Here is a 19,797-nt window from a genome sequence, read left to right as displayed (position 1 = left end):
AGAGTCATGTTTCCCATGGTGCAAGTGTTTGAAGACGAGCTATGCATGTTTGTCAAATACGTTTTTGAGAAGACACTGCTTTCAGTGGTGTGACTTTTCATACATTTCAAATGGAAATGGGAGGACATGGCAAATGTACTTCATTAATCACTGTTCACCAAAACAAATTACCAAGAATACTGCAGAGGCGTGTTTCTCAACCTTCAGACATCTGATCAGCTGCTCACTGATGTAGGTAAATATCCTAGAAATAATTCTGCTCCATGTTTGCTTTCATTTAAGCCTGTGATAACTTTACAGGTTTGACATACACACCAATAACTACACATTTACCTCATATTTTCTTGACAGTACAAGTTTAATTTGGTCATTACACAGGTTTACCATGTCATATCCCCCATCAAACCCCTCACCACACAAGACCCAGGAGTATTGTAATGTACTCTGCCACAACTCTAAACAGATGGAAAGATTCTTGAAGGTAAAAAAACAAAAACAACCAGATGTTGGCCAAACTGAGCTTCAAGCCTCCTTTCATTTTGCCTTCATGTGATCTGCTGTTAGAAAATATCAACATGGAATTAGTAAAAAATAAAACTGGTACCATACAATTTATATCAGAGAACAACATTAAGACAGAATTTCAGAAGTTTCAAATCTTATGAACACTGATACTGTTTTTGCGATTTAACAGATGAGGAAAGGGGAAACATGTAAGTTTAAAGGCTAAGGTACTGAAACTTTGAACTGTTTCTCTGATCACTATCTATATGCCACAGGAGGCAGCTCACAAGAGGGAACCAAACAGAAATTGTAACCTGATCAACTAACTTCAAACACAGATCCATGAGGCCGGGGGTGTAAAACATTTGTCCGTTTAATTACACTTCATAACATTAGTCAACTGCTTATAAATGTCTTCACATGTATTGTTTTCTAGATTGAGGATGATTACTATACAGTACTTCAGAACAAATCATGAATGCTTACTTGTAATAATTAATAGTAAAACAGGATATGCCAAGAGTGCAGCACTGCAAATGGAAGTGGAGACTGCTGCTCCGTACAACACTATACATATTAACCTTCAGTGGACTGATTGGAAAAGAGCTCTGGATTTAAATATGGCTACCGACTCATGTACAGTGTTTTTACCCACTGCCTTCTATTTCAAGATAGTCTTGATGATTCCTCCTGCCTTCCATCCCGACTTCCTGGATTTTGAGGCCTTTTATTCCAAATCAGGCATTTCTGAAAATAAAACCAACAGTTATAAAAAATGTAAAGTAAACAAATGGCCACATGGTCAAAAAAAGCTACTTCGCATGGCACATTTTGCATCAAAACATTTTCAGGGTTAAGGGATGTCAGGGTATAAAATTTAATTTGAAAGCTCAGTATCTGGTCAGAAAACATTTCACTTACTTTCATCGTCACTATCTGCAGACTCGTCCTAAACAGGAATAGGGAAAAAAAAGCATGCGATCAAGCTGAATATGACCATTGCAATTAAGGTTTTGCAAGTGCATATTGTGTCCCACACATTCTTCTGAAGAGACACTGATCATTCATTAGCAAACCCATACACAAGAGGGACATGACTAGAGTGAGACATGTTTTTGTATTAAGCCAAGTGAAGTGAAACAGGGAAAGGAGGAACTCCACAGAGAAGCTCTTACATCATCAACATCATCTAGATCAGGTAGGCAGTCTTCCCCTCCCATGTTGTTCATCATCTGCAATCAGAATCACACACAACAGCCTGAGCCAAATATCATCATGTTGGCATATATTACTTGAACAGTCTTTGCCAAAGCTTTCATACAGCATTCAAGTGCAAGTTCAGTTTGCCCTTACTTTAGCCATCGCTTCTTGTGTGTTGAATGCCATATCCCCGTCTCCCCCCTCTGGGAAATTATCGAAGTTGCCTAGTTCATCGTCTGAGTCGCCCTCCCAGTCCTTCCAGTTGTTAAAGTCGACGCTGAGCCAAGTTAACTGTTGAAGAATATCTTGCATGACAAAAAGGCTTTGCAGATGCTCATTTGGAGGATGTCATCTTCCAGGCTCCTTACATGCATTTAGAGTTCAGTGTTCCAAAATCAATTATGCACTAAATACAGAAAGTGTGCATTTAAATTAACTATATAGATAACTAATATATAACTACATACGAAAGTATGTGGACACCCCTTCAAATTAGTGGATTTGGCTATTTCAGCCACACACGTTCCTGACAGGTGTATGAAATCGAGCACACATCCATGCAATCTCCATAGGCCATTGGCAGTAGAATGGCCTTAATGAAAAGCAACATCAGCACAAGACCTGTTGGGAGCTTCATGAAATATGCTCAATATGCTTATTACTCTCAAATTTTGTGCACAAATTTGTTTACATCCCTGTCAGTGAGCAGTTCTCCTGGACCTCTGTAGTGAATATTACAACTGAGGACAGAACTTTTTTACACGCTTCAGCACTCGCCGGTCCTGTTCTCTGAGCTTGTTGCCTAACACTTCCTTGACATTTCCACTTCACAAAAACAGCACTTACAGTTGACTGGGGCAGCTCTAGCAGGGAAGAAGTTTGAACAACTGACTTGTTGGAAAGGTGGCATCCCATGACGGTGCCATGTTGAAAGTCACGGAGCTCTTCAGCACTGGCCATTCTACTGCCAATGTTTGTCTATGGAGATTGGATGGTGGTGTGCTCAATTGTATACACCCGCCAGCAACGGGTGTGGCTGAAATAGCCAAATCCGCTAATTTGAAAGGGTGTCAAGATACTTTTGGCCATGTAGTGTATATATTATGGAAAATATATTATACACCATCACTGACCTTAGCCTTCTCTTTCGTTAGCCTAGGCCACGCTTTCCCAGGTTCAGCTTTTCGTAAACAGCACAACACTGACCGATCTGTGCGTTTGTGTATGGATTCCTGTGTGTACAAGAGAGATGCATGAACACTTTCATGCTGCAAAACTAAGTCACCTTAGTTATATCTCGTCAGATGCAATCTGTATCTTGTCCTGAAGACAGGAAGACAATGCAATGAAGTTACTCACATTTTGATCAATGCCTTCAAAAAGGTCTACTTCGTTCTCATGTTTGACTTGATCAGTTCCTCCAAGACAACTGGTAAAGTGAGGGGTGAAAGGAAATTCAGCATAAATGTGACTAAAATTGAATTAGAGGAATTATCAAATGCCGAGAGCAGTTAGCCAAACTTCTCCTTTAAACCTCCACTGACAGAAGTCATAACTCGCCTGAAAACAAACTTTGCTTCCTCGAAATTGATCTTGACATTCTTGCTGTCCGCTACGCAGAACTCGATGTAGACGGAGTCCCGCCTGTCATACCACTTAGCAGTCGCCGGATGCCTGGGAACACAGATGAAGAAACTCAATGAATGACAACATTCTACAGAAAATGTTGAGTTACGAGTGCCTTTTTCTTCTCCCGGAGGACCTATCATGCTTTCACTCCCTCTACCTCCTTATCCACTGCTAAAGCCACTTTATCAGTCTAAATTTCAAGCTTCTGCCTCTACCCCAAGGAAACACTCACACCTTGTCTCTCAATCGTCCACCCCCTCCATCCCTGCGGACCACGTTTTCAACCACTTTGAAAAGGTTGACGACATCCGCTCCTCATTCACCCAGCCTATTGAGTTCACTGGTCCCACACACAGAACTACCCTACGCCTTGAACTCTTCTCCCCTCGCTCCAGATGAAATCCTTCGACTAGTGAGGTCTGGCCACCCAACCTAATCCCCTGTATTCCCTTGTCTGGAGATCTTCTCCCATTTCTCACTACCCTCATCCTTGACTGTGTTCCTTCTGACTTCAAAATGGCCCGAGTGACTCCCCTCCTCAAGAAACAAAACACTCGATCCCTCTGACATCAAACTACAGACCGGTATCCCATTTTTGAATTTTATTTTAAAAACACTGGAGCATGCAGTCACTGACCAACTCCTGCTATCTCTCTCAGAATAATCTTCTTGACCCTAACCAGTCATGCTTCAAGATAGAGAAGAGCAGTCTAGGTTGAGTGACCCTGTGTCAGAGGCTCTCCGCATTGCCAAATCCGACTCACTCTACTCTGTTCTCATCCTCCTAGATCAATCTGCTGCCTTTGACACAGTGAACCATCAGATCTGCCTCTCCACGCTCTCAGGGCTGGGTGCCTCAGGCAAATTCTTGGATCGCATCCTACCTAGGAGGGCGTTCCTACCAGGGGACATGGTGAAGCTCTGTGTCTGCACCACGTACTCTCACTACTGGTGTCCCCCATGACTCGGTTCTAGACCCTGTCCTCTCTATACACCAAGTCACTCAGCTCTGTCATATCCTCACATGGTCTCATATCATTTCTATGCAGATAAATACTTTTTTCTTTCCGACACCCAGGTGGTGACACGCACCTGTGTGCCTGGCAGATATTTCAGCTTGGATGTCGGCCAACCACCTCAAGCTCAACAAGATGGAGCTGCTCTTCCTCCCGGAGAAGGCTTGCCCACTCCATGACCTCACCATTAGTTTCCCCCCTGCCAAAATGCAAAAAAAAAATAATGACACTGGACAACACCCTGTCGTTCTCGGAAAACAAAGCATTGCTCGCTCGTGCATTTTGATGATCTACAACATCCGTAGAGTAAGACCCTACCTCACACAGAAAGCTGTGCAGGTCCTAATCCAGGCACTTGTCATCTCCCATCTGGACTACTGCAACTCGCTGTTGGCTGGGCTCCCCCCTTATGCCGTCAAACCCTTGCAACTTATCAATAACGCTACAGCCCACCTGGCATTTAACCTTCCCAAATTCTCCCATGTCACCCCGCTCCACTGACTTCCATACAAAGCTCGCAGACCATAGTACTTGCCTACGAAGCAGCAAGAGGAACTGCCCCTCCCTTCCTTCAGGCTATGCTCAAACCCTACACCACAACCCGAGTACTCCGTTCTGCCACCTCTGGTCTCTTGGCCCTCCCACACCTAAGGAAGGGCAGCTCCCGCTCAGCCCAGTCCAAGCTCTTCTCTGTCCTGGCACCCCAATGGTGGAACCAGCTTCCCCCTCAAGCTAGGAGAGAAGAATCCCTGCCCATCTTCCAAAAAGATCTGAAACCCTACCTCTTCGAAGAGCATCTTAAAAAAATACCACAGCACCACCACTCAATGGAAAAAGTTGACCCCCCCTACTACTAGCTTTGACTTTGCTGATAGTAAGTGCATTTTTCCTCAAAGTAGCTATGACTGATGTGGTTGTCTCAGATAGCTATCTTAAGGTACACTAAATATAAGTCGCCCTGGATAAGAGCTACTGCTAAATGATTAAAATGTGAAGGATCTTTTGCTGCTATTTTGCAGAATATTTCTGACTTTTAAAGTCAAAGCAATGGCATGGACAGAAAACTCCTAGAAAAAGCCCCTTAAATCATTACAGTTAAGATTTCGGGAGGGTGAACTGATCCTGGATATGTTCAAGGACATCTTCTACCCCAGTGCTAGTAACAGAGTTGGAGGCTGAGGACAAACAGCTGTGGTGCACCTGCATTTAACAGGTGGAACACAGTTGGAAGTTGTGACAAAGGCTCACCGTCAAAAGGCAGATGTATAAGGTTGCCAATAAAGGTACCAATTGAAAACGGCTGAGCATTTCGTTAGAAGCAACCCTGCTGTCAACAGATTCATGATGATCTCATCAAAAGGGGATGGAAAATACTGGCCACACTTCCTTTACTCTTTTAGTGTGCCCAGTGATGGAAGGTCAAAGCAAAGGTCTTCAAACCTGACATTATGTCAAGAACAATTTACTAGTAGACTAAATTGTTTTATTTGTGATACGCTTCATGGAAAAAAGATGGTGCCATACTGGATAGCTGTCGTTTTGCAAGCTCTGACCCAACTTTGCTATTTTCTGATTCTTTTGTAGGTTATTTTTTCTAAATAAACCTGCTAGAATTTCTTACAACCAACAATTACTTTTGAACCTCAGATCGGCAGTTCTCAATTCCAGCTTCCACTTCAACTCATCTGCCCTGGGCTCTTTCTGTAATTCTTACCCATGGTTCACCTGTCTTGGAATACCTGATGGTAAAAGGGTCGGCATTTGACCTCGAGGGAGTTTTCAGCTGTTATCGTGACTGTTGCATAAATTCAACCTCAGGAAAAGAGAAATAACAAATGGTCTCCAGAATTAGAGATTATGCTACAGGGCTGCTTTGCTAGCGCTGACGGGAATAGGTTTCGGGACACTGTCGTTAACGTCGACAAGCTAAACACCTTAGTCACCTGCTTCATTAAGAAATGCATCTGCAACGTTGTCCACACAGTTAAGGTTAGCTGCTTACCCAATCAAAAGCCCTGGATTAACACAGGTTGGCGCTAAACTAGAGGATAGGGCTACCGCAGACAACCCTGAGTCTACGGCTGAGAACAGGAACAAGTTCAAGAAGTCCCGCTATGACCTCAGCAGTCATCAAACGAGCTGAAGGACAATATAAGAATAAGGTGGAATCATATTACACGGGCTCCGCCATTCACCGCATGTGGCAGGGGCTACATCCATTACAAAGGAAGACCCAGCCGTGATCTGCCCAGCGATACCTCTCTACCAGACAAACTCAATGGATTTTATGAACGCTTTGACCATGACATCCTGCCGAGTGTGAGGGCCGACATTGACCCAGAAGATTGGGTGATCTCGCTCTCAGAGGCCGACATACGTAAAGTCTTTAATCAGATCAATACCCACAAGGCGTGTTCTCTGAGCATGCGCATAATAGTTGGCGGGTGTAATCCCCACGTTTTAAGATGACCACCATCATTCTTGTTCCCAAGTACTAAGGCACCATGCCACAATGACTACCGCCCTGTAGCACTCATCTGTAATCATGAGGTGCTTTGAGAGGCTGGTTATGGCACACATCAACTCCATCATCCCTGAAACACTAGACTCACTTCAATTTGCATAACAGAACTTATTTGGCAGGCGAAACCCCGAGGACAAACCATCCAGGAGTTTTTTTTTAGGTCACTCTGATGGGTTTTCATTGAGAATCCAGTATTCTAAGGCGGTTGCTTGCAGTTCCTATCACTTCCACTGGATGTCAACAGTCTTTAGAAATTGGTTGATGTTTTTCCTTTGTGTAATGAAGAAGTAGCCCTGTTCAGAACGAGGGTCGAGTGAAGTGTACTGTTTGATTGAGGCGTGTGACCTGAAAAGCACACTCCAGTTTGTTTTCCTCCGGTATTGAACGCAGTTTATCCCGTCTTAAATTTGATTGATTATTTACGTTAAAAAATACCTCATGTTGCGCAAGTTGGAACCGGTGTTTTTCTGGATCAAACGTGCCAAATAAATGGACATTTTGGATATGGTCCCGTGTGGCTCAGTTGGTAGAGTATGGTGTTTGCAACGCCAGGGTTGTGGGTTCGATTCCCACGGGGGACCAGTACGAAAAAAAATAAAATGTATGAAATGTATGCATTCACTACTGTAAGTCGCTCTGGATAAGAGCGTCTGCTAAATGACTAAAATGTAAAAATATATAACGACGGAATTAATCGAACAAAAGAACCATTTGTGATGTTAAAGGACATATTGGAGTGCCAACAGAAGAAGCTCATCAAAGGTAAGGCATGAATTATATCGCTTTTTCTGAGTTGTGTGTCGTGCCTGGCGGGATGAAATATGATTGTTTGATGGGGTGCTGTCCTCACATAACAGCATGGTTTGCTTTCGTCGTAAAGCCTTTTTGAAATGTGACACTAGATTAACAAGTGCAATACACCCAAGCTTTAATTGGGTGTATTGCACTTGTGAATGTATGAAAGTTAAATATTTTTAATTAAAAAAAAGTTTTTATTTGGCGCTCTGCCATTTCACCGGATGTTGTCAAATCGATCCCGTTAACGGGACTTGAGCCATAAGAAGTTATAACTGACTTGCCTAGTTAAATAAAATGTAAAAAAGACAGACTGCTAAATAGGTACACAGACTGAGTTGACCTTCGTATTTCATTCTCTATGCACACTCACAGGGCCCTAAACACTAGGCACTCCAACACACACTCCATCATTTGATCATGCACATTTATACTGACTTTACACACAATTATATACACTGCTGCTACTCTGTTTATCATATATTGTGATACCTACCCCTATACACATCTACCTCTCAGATTCAAAGTGTTTAATCGTCACATTTACAGGCGTGATTGTAGGATACAGTGACAATCTTAGGCTTCAAGCTCCAACATGCTGGACTAAGTGAAATAAAATAACAGGCTAATAAAAAAACAACATCGAGCAGATCCAGTATCCCTCACATTGTAAATATGGTACTGGAACTGACCCTGTATATAGTATGCTTGCTTACTTTGTTTTTACATCTAATTTTTGTTCTACCCTGTTATTTTTAGTATTATATTGTTATTTATTACTGCATTGTTGAGGTTAGAGATAGACATTAACTTGAAACGTGCAAACTCAACTGAAGAAAAAAAACGATTAAATGTTGTTGAAATTAGCTACTTCCTGCTTTAGTGTTTTCATGTGATGCTGTAGTAAAAAATAGCTCCAATGCACCAATGAATGAGCAAGATTTGATTAACTACTTTAGGACATCCATTAAATGAGCATTATGTATCATTGGCTAGTTAACCATCTTTTGGCTTCCTTGCAGGCTTCCTTAGTTAGCAGCCGGCAGTAGGATGACCAACCTTTCATTTTGTTGAGATTAACTGGACATTATCTATGTGCATAGTATGCATGTAAACATTTTGTTAAATTAAACTGTCAGTCATTCACCATTAGAATAAAACTAAAGTTACTTATAACCAGAACACTTCGCTGATTAGTGAGGTAAGGTTACTAACATGTCATGATGGGATTCCAATTCAAATGTGGGAAAATCCATGGGGATCGATCAACATGCTAATCTAATTGTTAGTTAATCAGTTGTGTTGGGTAACTAGCAAATATATTTTATAGCTAACGTTAACTCAGGAAGAAAAAAAATGGAACGCACACCACATGCCATGCGGTGCACTTGACCACTACCTAGCCAACTTCCATTCATTAGCTAACTAACGTTTGATACCTAGCGTCTACTATTTGGCTAGCAGGGGAATTTAGCCCATGACTGAACAATGCAAGCATAGACAGAAACCTAGTTATATTCAGTTTGGTTAAGCAGTTTCTAAATGTGGTTAACGTTAGTAGCTAGTTCAAACCTTGCCGTTAGTTAGTAGTACTAGCTTTTTTCTTTTTTTAAAACATTTATTTTCTAACGTTACTAGCTATCTAGTTTGCGAACTTATCAATTGACCGACATTCGCATGATTATATTCAGTGACTTGCATTTAAATGAGCTAGCTTGGTAGCCAACAGATACCTAACAAGGCCCATCGTCGCTAGGCGTCCCTCCCGCCTTTCGTAAAAGCATGTTGGTATGCTAGGTAGCTAACTTGCCATAACCTTAACGAAACAAACGACGTTAGCTAGCTAGTAGCGCTAGCGTGCTCTTGCGGACTACATTTTACAGAAGCTCGCAATTCATCACAAACTTACATGTCTTGTTGTAGATGTGTGATAGCCTTCTCCTTAGGGATACAAAATTAATTTACAATACTGTCCTTATGGGGATTTCGTTTCAATGGGCTGTACAAAAATGTGCTATATCCATACACTGCAAAACCACCGTTTCTATGACTCGCGGACTGTGTATCTTCTTTTTCTGTTGATTTTATATCTCGGTTGGCAACCAACTTTAAGGTGCATTACCGCCACCAACTGGACTGGAGTGTGGACCAGAGACAGGGAAGGTCTAAATCCTACCCAATAATATCGTCTCTCTAAGGAAACGAATTACATAATTAAATACTACATCCCCTGAAAAGGTCTACAGCAGTTCATTTAATCCTGGCTCTTCAACCCCATTACTCCTCAAATCTAATAACAATCGCTCCCTTTCTCTCACTGAAATAGAACATGTTCCACTGTCTCCATCTCCTCCTGACAATGATCACACCTCCCAGTCGATGTTTCCCCACCACTTTCAATGTACTATTTAGCCTTATGTGTGCCAGTCTCAACCTGTAGACCTCCCTGCCCCCACCCTTTCCTGGATATTATACAGGTGTCTTCCCTTACTCTCACTGTTCCACAACTCTTGCCACTTATTTTTAACCACTGTTCTTATTAATCCCTTGGCTTCTGCTTTATTGATTGATAATTCCATCTCAACATTAGGATGCTTAAGAGCCTGCTTGTCAATAATATCCACTTCCTCATTCCCCTCTACTCCCACATGAGCTGGTACCCAGAGGAACATCACAAATACCACCATCTGTTTCACCCTATACAAACACTGCAAAACCTCATACAATACATCCTGTCTGCTCTAAGACATACATGAATTTAAGCTCATCAGTGCTGCACAGGTGTCAGAGCAGATGACTACCCTGTCTGGCCTCACCTCCTCCACCCACTCTGCAGCCAATAGTATGGCCAACAACTCTATTGTGTAAACAGATAAATCATCCGTTGCTCTTTTCGTCACTGCCATCTTAAACTCAGGAACACTAAAAGCTGCTCCTGTCATCCCTGTTTTAGGGTCCTTAGATCCATCTGTGAATATTTTCAAGAAAACATAGTACTGTGTTCTTAAATGTTCACTTAGAACTGAATCTACTCCTTTCTCAACATCTCTTACCCTCTCAAGCAACCCTAGATCTATCACTGGTTGAGGAAGACACCAAGGTGGGATTGCAAGAAGAACCAGAGGGGCTCGGACTCTGGATCTCTGGTATTGCAACTTCTTCTTCAATGAGGTTTAACGGCAGTTGGCATTCAATAAATGTTGCATTACCGCCACCTACTACACTGGAGTATTATACCTTTATACTGCTTAATTCTTAATTATTTAAAAAATACTCTACCATCTAACACTCCACTCACAATTTAAATAAAAAAAAAAAAAATACCATACTCCACTATTTAAATCTATTTAGTCCTACCTCAGGCCAACAGCCTGAAAGAATGGGACACCACCACTTAACACACCCTGTAACTCTTCTGACATCAAATCTTGCACACACCAAATACCTCTCTGCAGCTGCCACCACAACCTTTATTTCTGCGACTTACGTTCCATCCCTGCAGTACAGTTGATAACCATTGCTAGAAATGCCAAAAATCCAATCTTACTGAAACATATCACTTGTTGATTAATCCCTCTGTACTGGTACAGATCTACAGTGCCCTCCACTAATATTGGCACCCATGGTAAACATGAGCAAAATGGCCTGTGAAAAAAAGGTCTTTGCTGTTATCCTCTTGGTCTTTCATTCAAAAATATTCACAAAAATCAAACCTTTAATTGAAGTAAAATGATTGAAAAAAATACATGTGAAATAAATCTCTCTCCAAAACATGTGCCACAATTATTGGCACCCCGAGAAATTCTTATGACTAAAATCTAACTGAACTATATTCCCATTCATATTATACGATTTTAAGTTCACCTGAGTGATTAGGAACACTTAAGTGGTAAGCCATGACTTAGTGTTTCACTGGGGTATAAATATGAGGTGACACACAGGCCAAGTTCCCATAGCCATCAATCACTATGGGAAAGACCAGAGAATACAGTAATGATGTGCGACAAAAGGTTGTTGAGCTGCACAAATCAGGAAATGGCTTTAAGAAATCTCAACGGTTGTAAATGCCCATTTCCACAATCAGGGCAATAATTAAGAAGTTTAAAGGAACTGGAGATGTTAACAATCGGCCTGGAAAAGAATGTGTGTCTATATTGACCCCACGCACAGTGAGGAGGATAGTTTGAGTGGACAAAAAAATCTCCCAAGGATCACAGCTGGAGAATTGCAGACGTCAGTTGGGTCATGGGGTCAGAAAGTCTCCAAAACTATTAACTAATGCCACCTACATAACCACAAGTTGTTTGGGAGGGTTGCCATTGAAAGTCTTTGCTGTGATCAAACAACAAACTCAAGTGCCTACAGTTTGTCAAACATTACTGGATCTTTCAATGGGACTGGGTTTCATGGTCAGGTGAGACCAAAATATAGCTTTTTTTAAAACAAACACCAGAGGTGGGTTTGGCGTAGACAGAAAGATAGCCATGCAGAAAAGTACCTCATCCCCACTGTGAAGTATGGTGATGGATCTTTGATGTTGTGGGGCTGTTCTGCCAAAGGCCCTGGACAACTTGCTAGGATACATGGTATAATGGACTCAATTTAGTACCAGCAGATATTAAATCAAAACCGGACTGCTTCTGCTAGGAATCTTAAACTGGGCCGTGGTTGGATCTTCCAGCAGGACAATGATCCAAAGCACACCTCAAAATCAACACAAAAATGGTTCACTGACCACAGAATCAAGGTTTTGCCATGGCCGTCCCAGTCCCCTGACCTAAACCCCATAGAGAACTTGTTGGATGAGCTGAAGAGGACAGTCCACAAGCGTGGACCTCGGAATCTGAAGGATCTGGAGAGATTCTGTATGGAGGAATGGTCTCAGATCCCTTGCCATGTGTTCTCCAACCTCATTATGCATTATAGGAGAAGACTCAGAGCTGTTATCTTGGCAAAGGGAGGTTGCACAAAATATTGAATGAAGGGGTGCCAATAATTGTGGCACACATATATTTGAAAAAAATATTTATTTTATGATAAAAAAATATATTTTCTTTAAATTATTTTACTTTAATTAAAGGTTAGATTTTTGTGAATATTTTTAATGAAAGAGGATAAATATACATTTTTTTCACAGACCGTTTTGCTCATATTTACCAAGGGTGCCAATATTAGTGGAGGGCACTGTATACCACACTCCTTCCGTGGCCTCCAACTGCTCTTAAACGCTAGTAAAACCAAATGCATGCTTTTCAACCGTTCGCTGCCCGCACCTGCCCGCCCGACCAGCATTACTACTCTGGATGGTTCTGACCTAGAATATGTGGACAACTACAAATACCTAGGTGTCCGGATAGACTGTAAACTCTCCTTCCAGACTCATATCAAACATCTCCAATCCAAAATCGGCTTTCTATTTCACAACAAAGCCTCCTTCACTCACGCCGCAAAACTTACCCTAGTAAAACTGACTATCCTACTGATCCTCGACTTCGGCGATGTCATCTACAAAATAGCATCCAATACTCTACTCAGCAAACTGGATGCAGTCTATCACAGTGCCATCCGTTTTGTTACCAAAGCCCCTTATACCACCCACCATCACTCGCTACATATTCGTCGCCAGACCCACTGGCTCCAGGTCATCTATAAGCCTATGCTAGGTAAAGCTCCTCCTTACCTCAGCTCACTGGTCATGATAACAACACCCACCCGTAGCACACGCTTGAGCAGGTATATCTCACTGGTCATCCCCAAAGCCAACACCTCCTTTGGCCGCCCTTCCTTCCAGTTCTCTGCTGCCAGTGACTGAAACGAATTGCAACAATCGCTGAAGCTGGAGACTTACATTTCCCTCACTAACTTTAAACATCAGCTATCTGAGCAGCTAACCAATCGCTGCAGCTGTACATAGTCCATCTGTAAATAGCCCACCCAATCTACCTACCTCACCCCAAATTGTTTTTATTTACTTTTCTGCTCTTTTGTACACCAGTATCACTACTTGCGCATCATCATCTGCTCATCTATCACTCCAGTGTTAATCTGCTAAATTGTAATTACTTCGCTACTATGGCCTATTTATTGCCTTACCTCCTCACGCCATTTGCACACACTGTATATAGACTTAATTTTTTCTACTTTGTTATTGACTGTGCGCTTGTTTATTTCATGTGTAACTCTGTGTTGTTGTTTGTGTCGCACTGCTTTGCTTTATCTTGGCCAGGTCACAGTTGTAAATGAGAACTTGTTCTCAACTAGCTTACCTGGTTAAATAAAGGTGAAATAAAAAAATAACACACCACTCCTCTCACGATCCCTCCCCCTTGACCCATCTTCCTCTACTTTCTTCACTGCCTCAGAATATTACAACTTCTGCACTACTCTAACCCTGGAAACCTCAACCTGCCTCTCTCGCACAGGACATGTCTGATCCCCAGCCCCATGGGCACCCGTACAATTAACACATACCACTACTTTCCCCAATGCTACCTTTGTCTCATGCCCTTCTGCACACTTCTCACACCTAGGAACCTTCCTCCTACACACTGCTGCCACATGCCCATAAGCTTGACACCTGTAACATAGTGTATTCGGCACAAAGCTCGTACAGGATAATATATACACTGCTCAAAAAAATAAAGGGAACACTAAAATAACACATCCTAGATCTGAATGAATGAAATAATCTTATTAAAAACGTTTTTCTTTACATAGTTGAATGTGCTGACAACAAAATCACAAAAATAATCAATGGAAATCCAATTTATCAACCCATGGAGGTCTGGATTTGGAGTCACACTCAAAATTAAAGTGGAAAAGCACACTACAGGCTGATCCAACTTTGATGTAATGTCCTTAAAACAAGTCAAAATGAGGCTCAGTAGTGTGTGTGGCCTCCACGTGCCTGTATGACCTCCCTACAACGCCTGGGCATGCTCCTGATGAGGTGGCGGATGGTCTCCTGAGGGATCTCCTCCCAGACCTGGACTAAAGCATCCGCCAACTCCTGGACAGTCTGTGGTGCAACGTGGCGTTGGTGGATGGAGCGAGACATGATGTGCCAGATGTGCTCAATTGGATTCAGGTCTGGGGAACGGGCGGGCCAGTCCATAGCATCAATGCCTTCCTCTTGCAGGAACTGCTGACACACTCCAGCCACATGAGGTCTAGCATTGTCTTGCATTAGGAGGAACCCAGGGCCAACCGCACCAGCATATGGTCTCACAAGGGGTCTGAGGATCTCATCTCGGTACCTAATGGCAGTCAGGCTACCTCTGGCGAGCACATGGAGGGCTGTGCGGCCCCCCAAAGAAATGCCAGCCCACACCATGACTGACCCACCGCCAAACCGGTCATGCTGGAGGATGTTGCAGGCAGCAGAACGTTCTCCACGGCGTCTCCAGACTCTGTCACGTCTGTCACGTGCTCAGTGTGAACCTGCTTTCATCTGTGAAGAGCACAGGGCGCCAGTGGCGAATTTGCCAATCTTGGTGTTCTCTGGCAAATGCCAAACGTCACGGTGTTGGGCTGTGTTGGACGTCGGGCCCTCATACCACCCTCATGGAGTCTGTTTCTGACCGTTTGAGCAGACACATGCACATTTGTGGCCTGCTGGAGGTCATTTTGCAGGGCTCTGGCAGTGCTCCTCCTGCTCCTCCTTGCACAAAGGCGGAGGTAGCGGTCCTGCTGCTGGGTTGTTGCCCTCCTACGGCCTCCTCCACATCTCCTGATGTACTGGCCTGTCTCCTGGTAGCGCCTCCATGCTCTGGACACTATGCTGACAGACACAGCAAACCTTCTTGCCACAGCTCGCATTGATGTGCCATCCTGGATGAGCTGCACTACCTGAGCCACTTGTGTGGGATGTAGACTCCGTCTCATGCTACCACTAGAGTGAAAGCACCGCCAGCATTCATAAGTGACCAAAACATCAGCCAGGAAGCATAGGAACTGAGAAGTGGTCTGTGGTCACCACCTGCAGAACCACTCCTTTATTGGGGGTGTCTTGCTAATTGCCTATAATTTCCACCTGTTGTCTATTCCATTTTCACAACAGCATGTGAAATTTATTGTCAATCACTGTTGCTTCCTAAGTGGACAGTTTGATTTCACAGAAGTGTGATTGACTTGGAGTTACATTGTGTTGTTTAAGTGTTCCCTGAGCAGTGTATATCCTAACCTCACTTTGTCGGGCAAAGACTCAACATCAAAACTGAAAAGAACAGACAATGACTCTGTTTCACCACTCACCCCACCCTGTCTGCGTCGCACCAAACTACGAGCATCACAAACACCAGGAATCAATCTTCCCCTTCAGTTGGTCAGCTTCACATTTACTGCTACCCCAGTAATCACTCCTTCCAATGTCAGCCTTTTCTTTAGAGCAAAACAATTCACATCTCTTGCCCCCATTTGTTTAACATGGAGTGCCTGCTCCCTCTGACCAGCAGAAACAAACAATTAACACAAGACCACTTCTGGTTATGCTCACCGATTCCACAGCACCCAAATCTGTTTTCACCCACTCTGAAACCACAAATGGATCAGCCAATAATGGATTACTTTTTCAAAAAACTTCACTCCTACTGTCATAGACTCATCTTTATCCTGACCCTCGGTGCAACCCTCGGGCTCCGAGAACTTCACACCTACCACCTCCAATACTTCGCCCTCATTCACTTCAATTTCTCCTCCTGTCTATAACTCACTCTGCTTACACATTCTACCATTCTTTTTTAACAAACCAGCTCCCTTAACCGACTCAAGCTCACCCTCTTCCTCCTGCTTAGACCTCCTATGCCTTTCTTTTTCCCGTCATTCCTCCTCTGTATGGTATTGCGACTGATAGCGTGTTCAAAACAACTGGGAACTCGGAAAATCTCAGACTTAAGTGCGTTCAAAACAACTGGGAACTTGGCGACGCCATGACTCAGCGAATGCAAATTTAACGTTTCTAGAACATTCCAATAAATCTAATAACATAACATTGTATTTGTCACATGCTTAGTAGACAACAGGTGTAACAGTGAAATGATTATGCCTCGTTAAATACAAATGGGGGCTCGGACCTCGGAAATCTCTGACTTCCGACTTCAGTGCAATCAAGACAACTGTGAACTCTGAAAAAAACGAGCTTCAACTGTTAAAAGTCATTTTGAACTCAGAATTCCAAGTCTGGAACTCAGGCCTCTTTCTAGAATTCCGACTTTCCGACCTGAAGATCACTGACGTCATGATTTGACCCCGTATTTTTTTGAGTTCCCAGTTGTCTTGAAAGCACCATTACTTGCGGTTCCTTTTCCAACAATGCAATAGTATCCAGCTGAGCAGCCTGTGACTGAAACTAGCCTGTCACTAAAGCCAATCCTATCGCCATCTACTGGCCGTGGTTAATCCCTACAACACACATTAACTTTTCATTCCTAGATTCCTTTCCGCTTTCTTTTCCTCCTTTCCTAGCTTCCTATGAAAAGGGAGCTAGTAAAGAAAGAAAGGAGCGAGGGAAAGAGGAAAGGGAAGTAGGGAAGGAAAGGTAGCTAGGAAAATAGGAAAGGAAGTTCGGCAGAACAGAAATGGAGCTAGGTTGAGGTAAGAAAAGAGTGAGGAAAGAAGGAAATTAATCTAGGAAATAAAAGGAGTAAAGGAAAGGGAGCTAGGAAAAGAGGAAGGGTCCTAGGAAAGGCGATAGGAAAGGAGGTTAGGAAAAAGAAGCTAGTCAATTAGGAAATGAAGCTAGGAAAGGAGGAAATGGGAGCTAGGAAAAGAGGAAAGGAAAGTTAGCAAGAAAAGGAGGAAATTAATCTAGGAAATAAGAGGATTTCACATGTATGTGGTAGGGATCAATGACGGTATATATGAAAGGACAAAGCCATCGATTACATGACACCAATTATTTTCCATGTGAAGACTCAAATAGCAAAATCAAGCCAAATTAAGTCAGTTAAAATGGTGTCTCATGGAGACATAACATGCAGTTTGAGCTACTCCAGGAAAAGATGTAAGGTAGCTCAGTGCTGCTGCCCAATCTCATTGAGTACCTGAAGTTGAAGGCAGACTGGGGTACAGTAGGCTGCAATTAGAAATAATTATTTACATGAAGATTTTTCCATTCACTATAGATGGGTTAGCTGACAACACGAAGATTATGCACGTGCGTCGATGGGGCAGAAGTCCATCTATAGTTATGATTCTGGATGGTCAGATAGCTAGCAACAATGACATGAAGCTGCCATGTGGGGAATCATAGGTCCATCTTGTTATTGATAACATGTCTTGTTGAGGAGCTCACCGGTGCTAAATAACTGCACTTCACATTTTTAACTTCTCCTGCACCTAAACATAAACAGTACCAGCACCTACAATTATTATCGTCTCAATTTTGGTCCAAGTCAAGCACTGCTCGTCATGTCTATGCTAAAATTAGCTAGTTAGTTAACCAACAACTAACTATGTATTTGAGAGAAATACTCATTGTGCAAATGTATTTACGTTTTCAATAGGGGTGAAAGTAGATTAAAAAATACCGATAGGTAAAAAGCTCACACTTTTTCTTATAGCCTAGGTGTAATACAGTGGAGGCTGGTGGGAGGAGCTATAGGAGGACGGGCTCATTGTAATGGCTGGAATGGAATTGATGGAACGGAGTCAAACATGTGGTTTCCATGTTTGATGTGTTCAATACCGTTCCATCTTTATTCCATTCCAGCTATTACAATGAGCCTGTCCTCCTATAGCTTCTCACACCAGCTTCCTCTGGTGTGATCATAGAATTACATATAGAAACCCTATTAATTTCATATGATCTCTCTAGGCCTTAGAAAATGTCATATCACTTTTAACATGTATTAGCTTTTAATGTGGCATAAGCACAACCAGTATTAATGTTTTCATTTGATTGTTTAATAAAAAGCATGAGCTGGCACACACCCAGAGAAGATTATTTAGTGTAGAGGTCCTGACTAACGGTTAATAAACTGTAAGCAATAAAAACAAAGACAAAAGGGAGTCATCTAGCTCATCACCTGTTCATGTGGGAAAGCCTACGTAGGCCAAACGAAAACACAACTAAAACAAAGCATAGCTGAACAGCGCAACTCAATCAGGTGTAAGAACACCGACTATCCAGTAGCAGCTCACTTTGTTGAAGCTAACCATCCAATCTCCTCCCTCAAATACAAAGGCATTGATCAAATTTCTCTACCAAGGAGAGGAGGTAACATTGAGATCCTACCTGGATATCTACTGGATATCCTATTTAAAAACATTGACCCCTAGTGGTCTGAATTTTTACTTTGGCCCTTCTTATGAAGAATTATATATTCTATAAAAAAAGTCTATAAATGAACATATTCTTTCTACAGCTTATCAGCATACACCTAATATGTTCACCCTGTTGATGATGCTTATTATGCATTATGGTTGAACCAAAAGATTACATGTAACAAACATTTTATGAAATTGGAAACAATAAAATATGTCTACAGGATCGGCGGGTCCCCGACGGGATGGTTGAGCTAACGTAGGCTAATGTGATTAGCATGAGGTTGTACGTAACAAGAACATTTCCCAGGACATAGACATACCTGATATTGGCAGAAGAATGGCATTTTTGTTCATCTAACTGCACTGTCCAACATACAGTACCTATTACAGTGAAAGAATACCATGCTATTGTTTGAGGAGAGTGCAGTTATGAACTTGAAATGGTTTTAATAAACCAATTAGGCACATTTGAGCATTGGTGATACAAAATTTTGAACAAAAATACAAAAGCTAATTTTTCAGTCTAAAACTTTGCACATACACTGCTGCCATCTAGTGGCCAAAATGTAAATTGTGCCTGGGATGGAATAATACATTATGGCCTTTCTCTTGCATTTCAAAGATGGTACAACAAAAAAAAAGTTTTTTTGTTTGTATGATCTTTTACCAGATCTAATGTGTTATATTTTCCCACAAACTTCAACGTGTTTCCTTTCAAATGATCCCAAGAAAATGCATATCCTTGCTTCAGGGCCTGAGCTACAGGCAGTAAGATTTGGGTATGTCATTTTAGCCAAAAATTTTAAAAAGGGGCCGATCCTAAAGAGATTATTAAAACCTACCCTAACCAGAAACAATGGATAG

The 19,797-nt window shown here is 42.3% G+C and overlaps 1 protein-coding gene across 1 annotated transcript; it reads right to left on the bottom strand.

The window, feature by feature from the left end:
- Positions 1–339: 339 nt before the first annotated feature.
- Positions 340–9,744, bottom strand: LOC115168365 (prostaglandin E synthase 3). The gene is made up of 8 exons (XM_029723549.1): positions 9,578–9,744; positions 3,265–3,378; positions 3,064–3,133; positions 2,838–2,936; positions 1,858–1,995; positions 1,680–1,736; positions 1,426–1,453; positions 340–1,251 (listed from the first exon to the last, which is right to left on the bottom strand). Coding segments are annotated over exons 1-8 (528 nt in total). The 5' UTR covers positions 9,580–9,744; the 3' UTR covers positions 340–1,231.
- Between the last annotated feature and the right edge of the window lie 10,053 nt (positions 9,745–19,797).

This window comes from Salmo trutta, chromosome 30 (genome assembly GCF_901001165.1).
Source record: "Salmo trutta chromosome 30, fSalTru1.1, whole genome shotgun sequence".
NCBI classification, from domain to species: domain Eukaryota; kingdom Metazoa; phylum Chordata; class Actinopteri; order Salmoniformes; family Salmonidae; genus Salmo; species Salmo trutta.
Note: the sequence above shows the minus strand (reverse complement) of the source record. Positions and strands in the feature narration are given on the sequence as shown.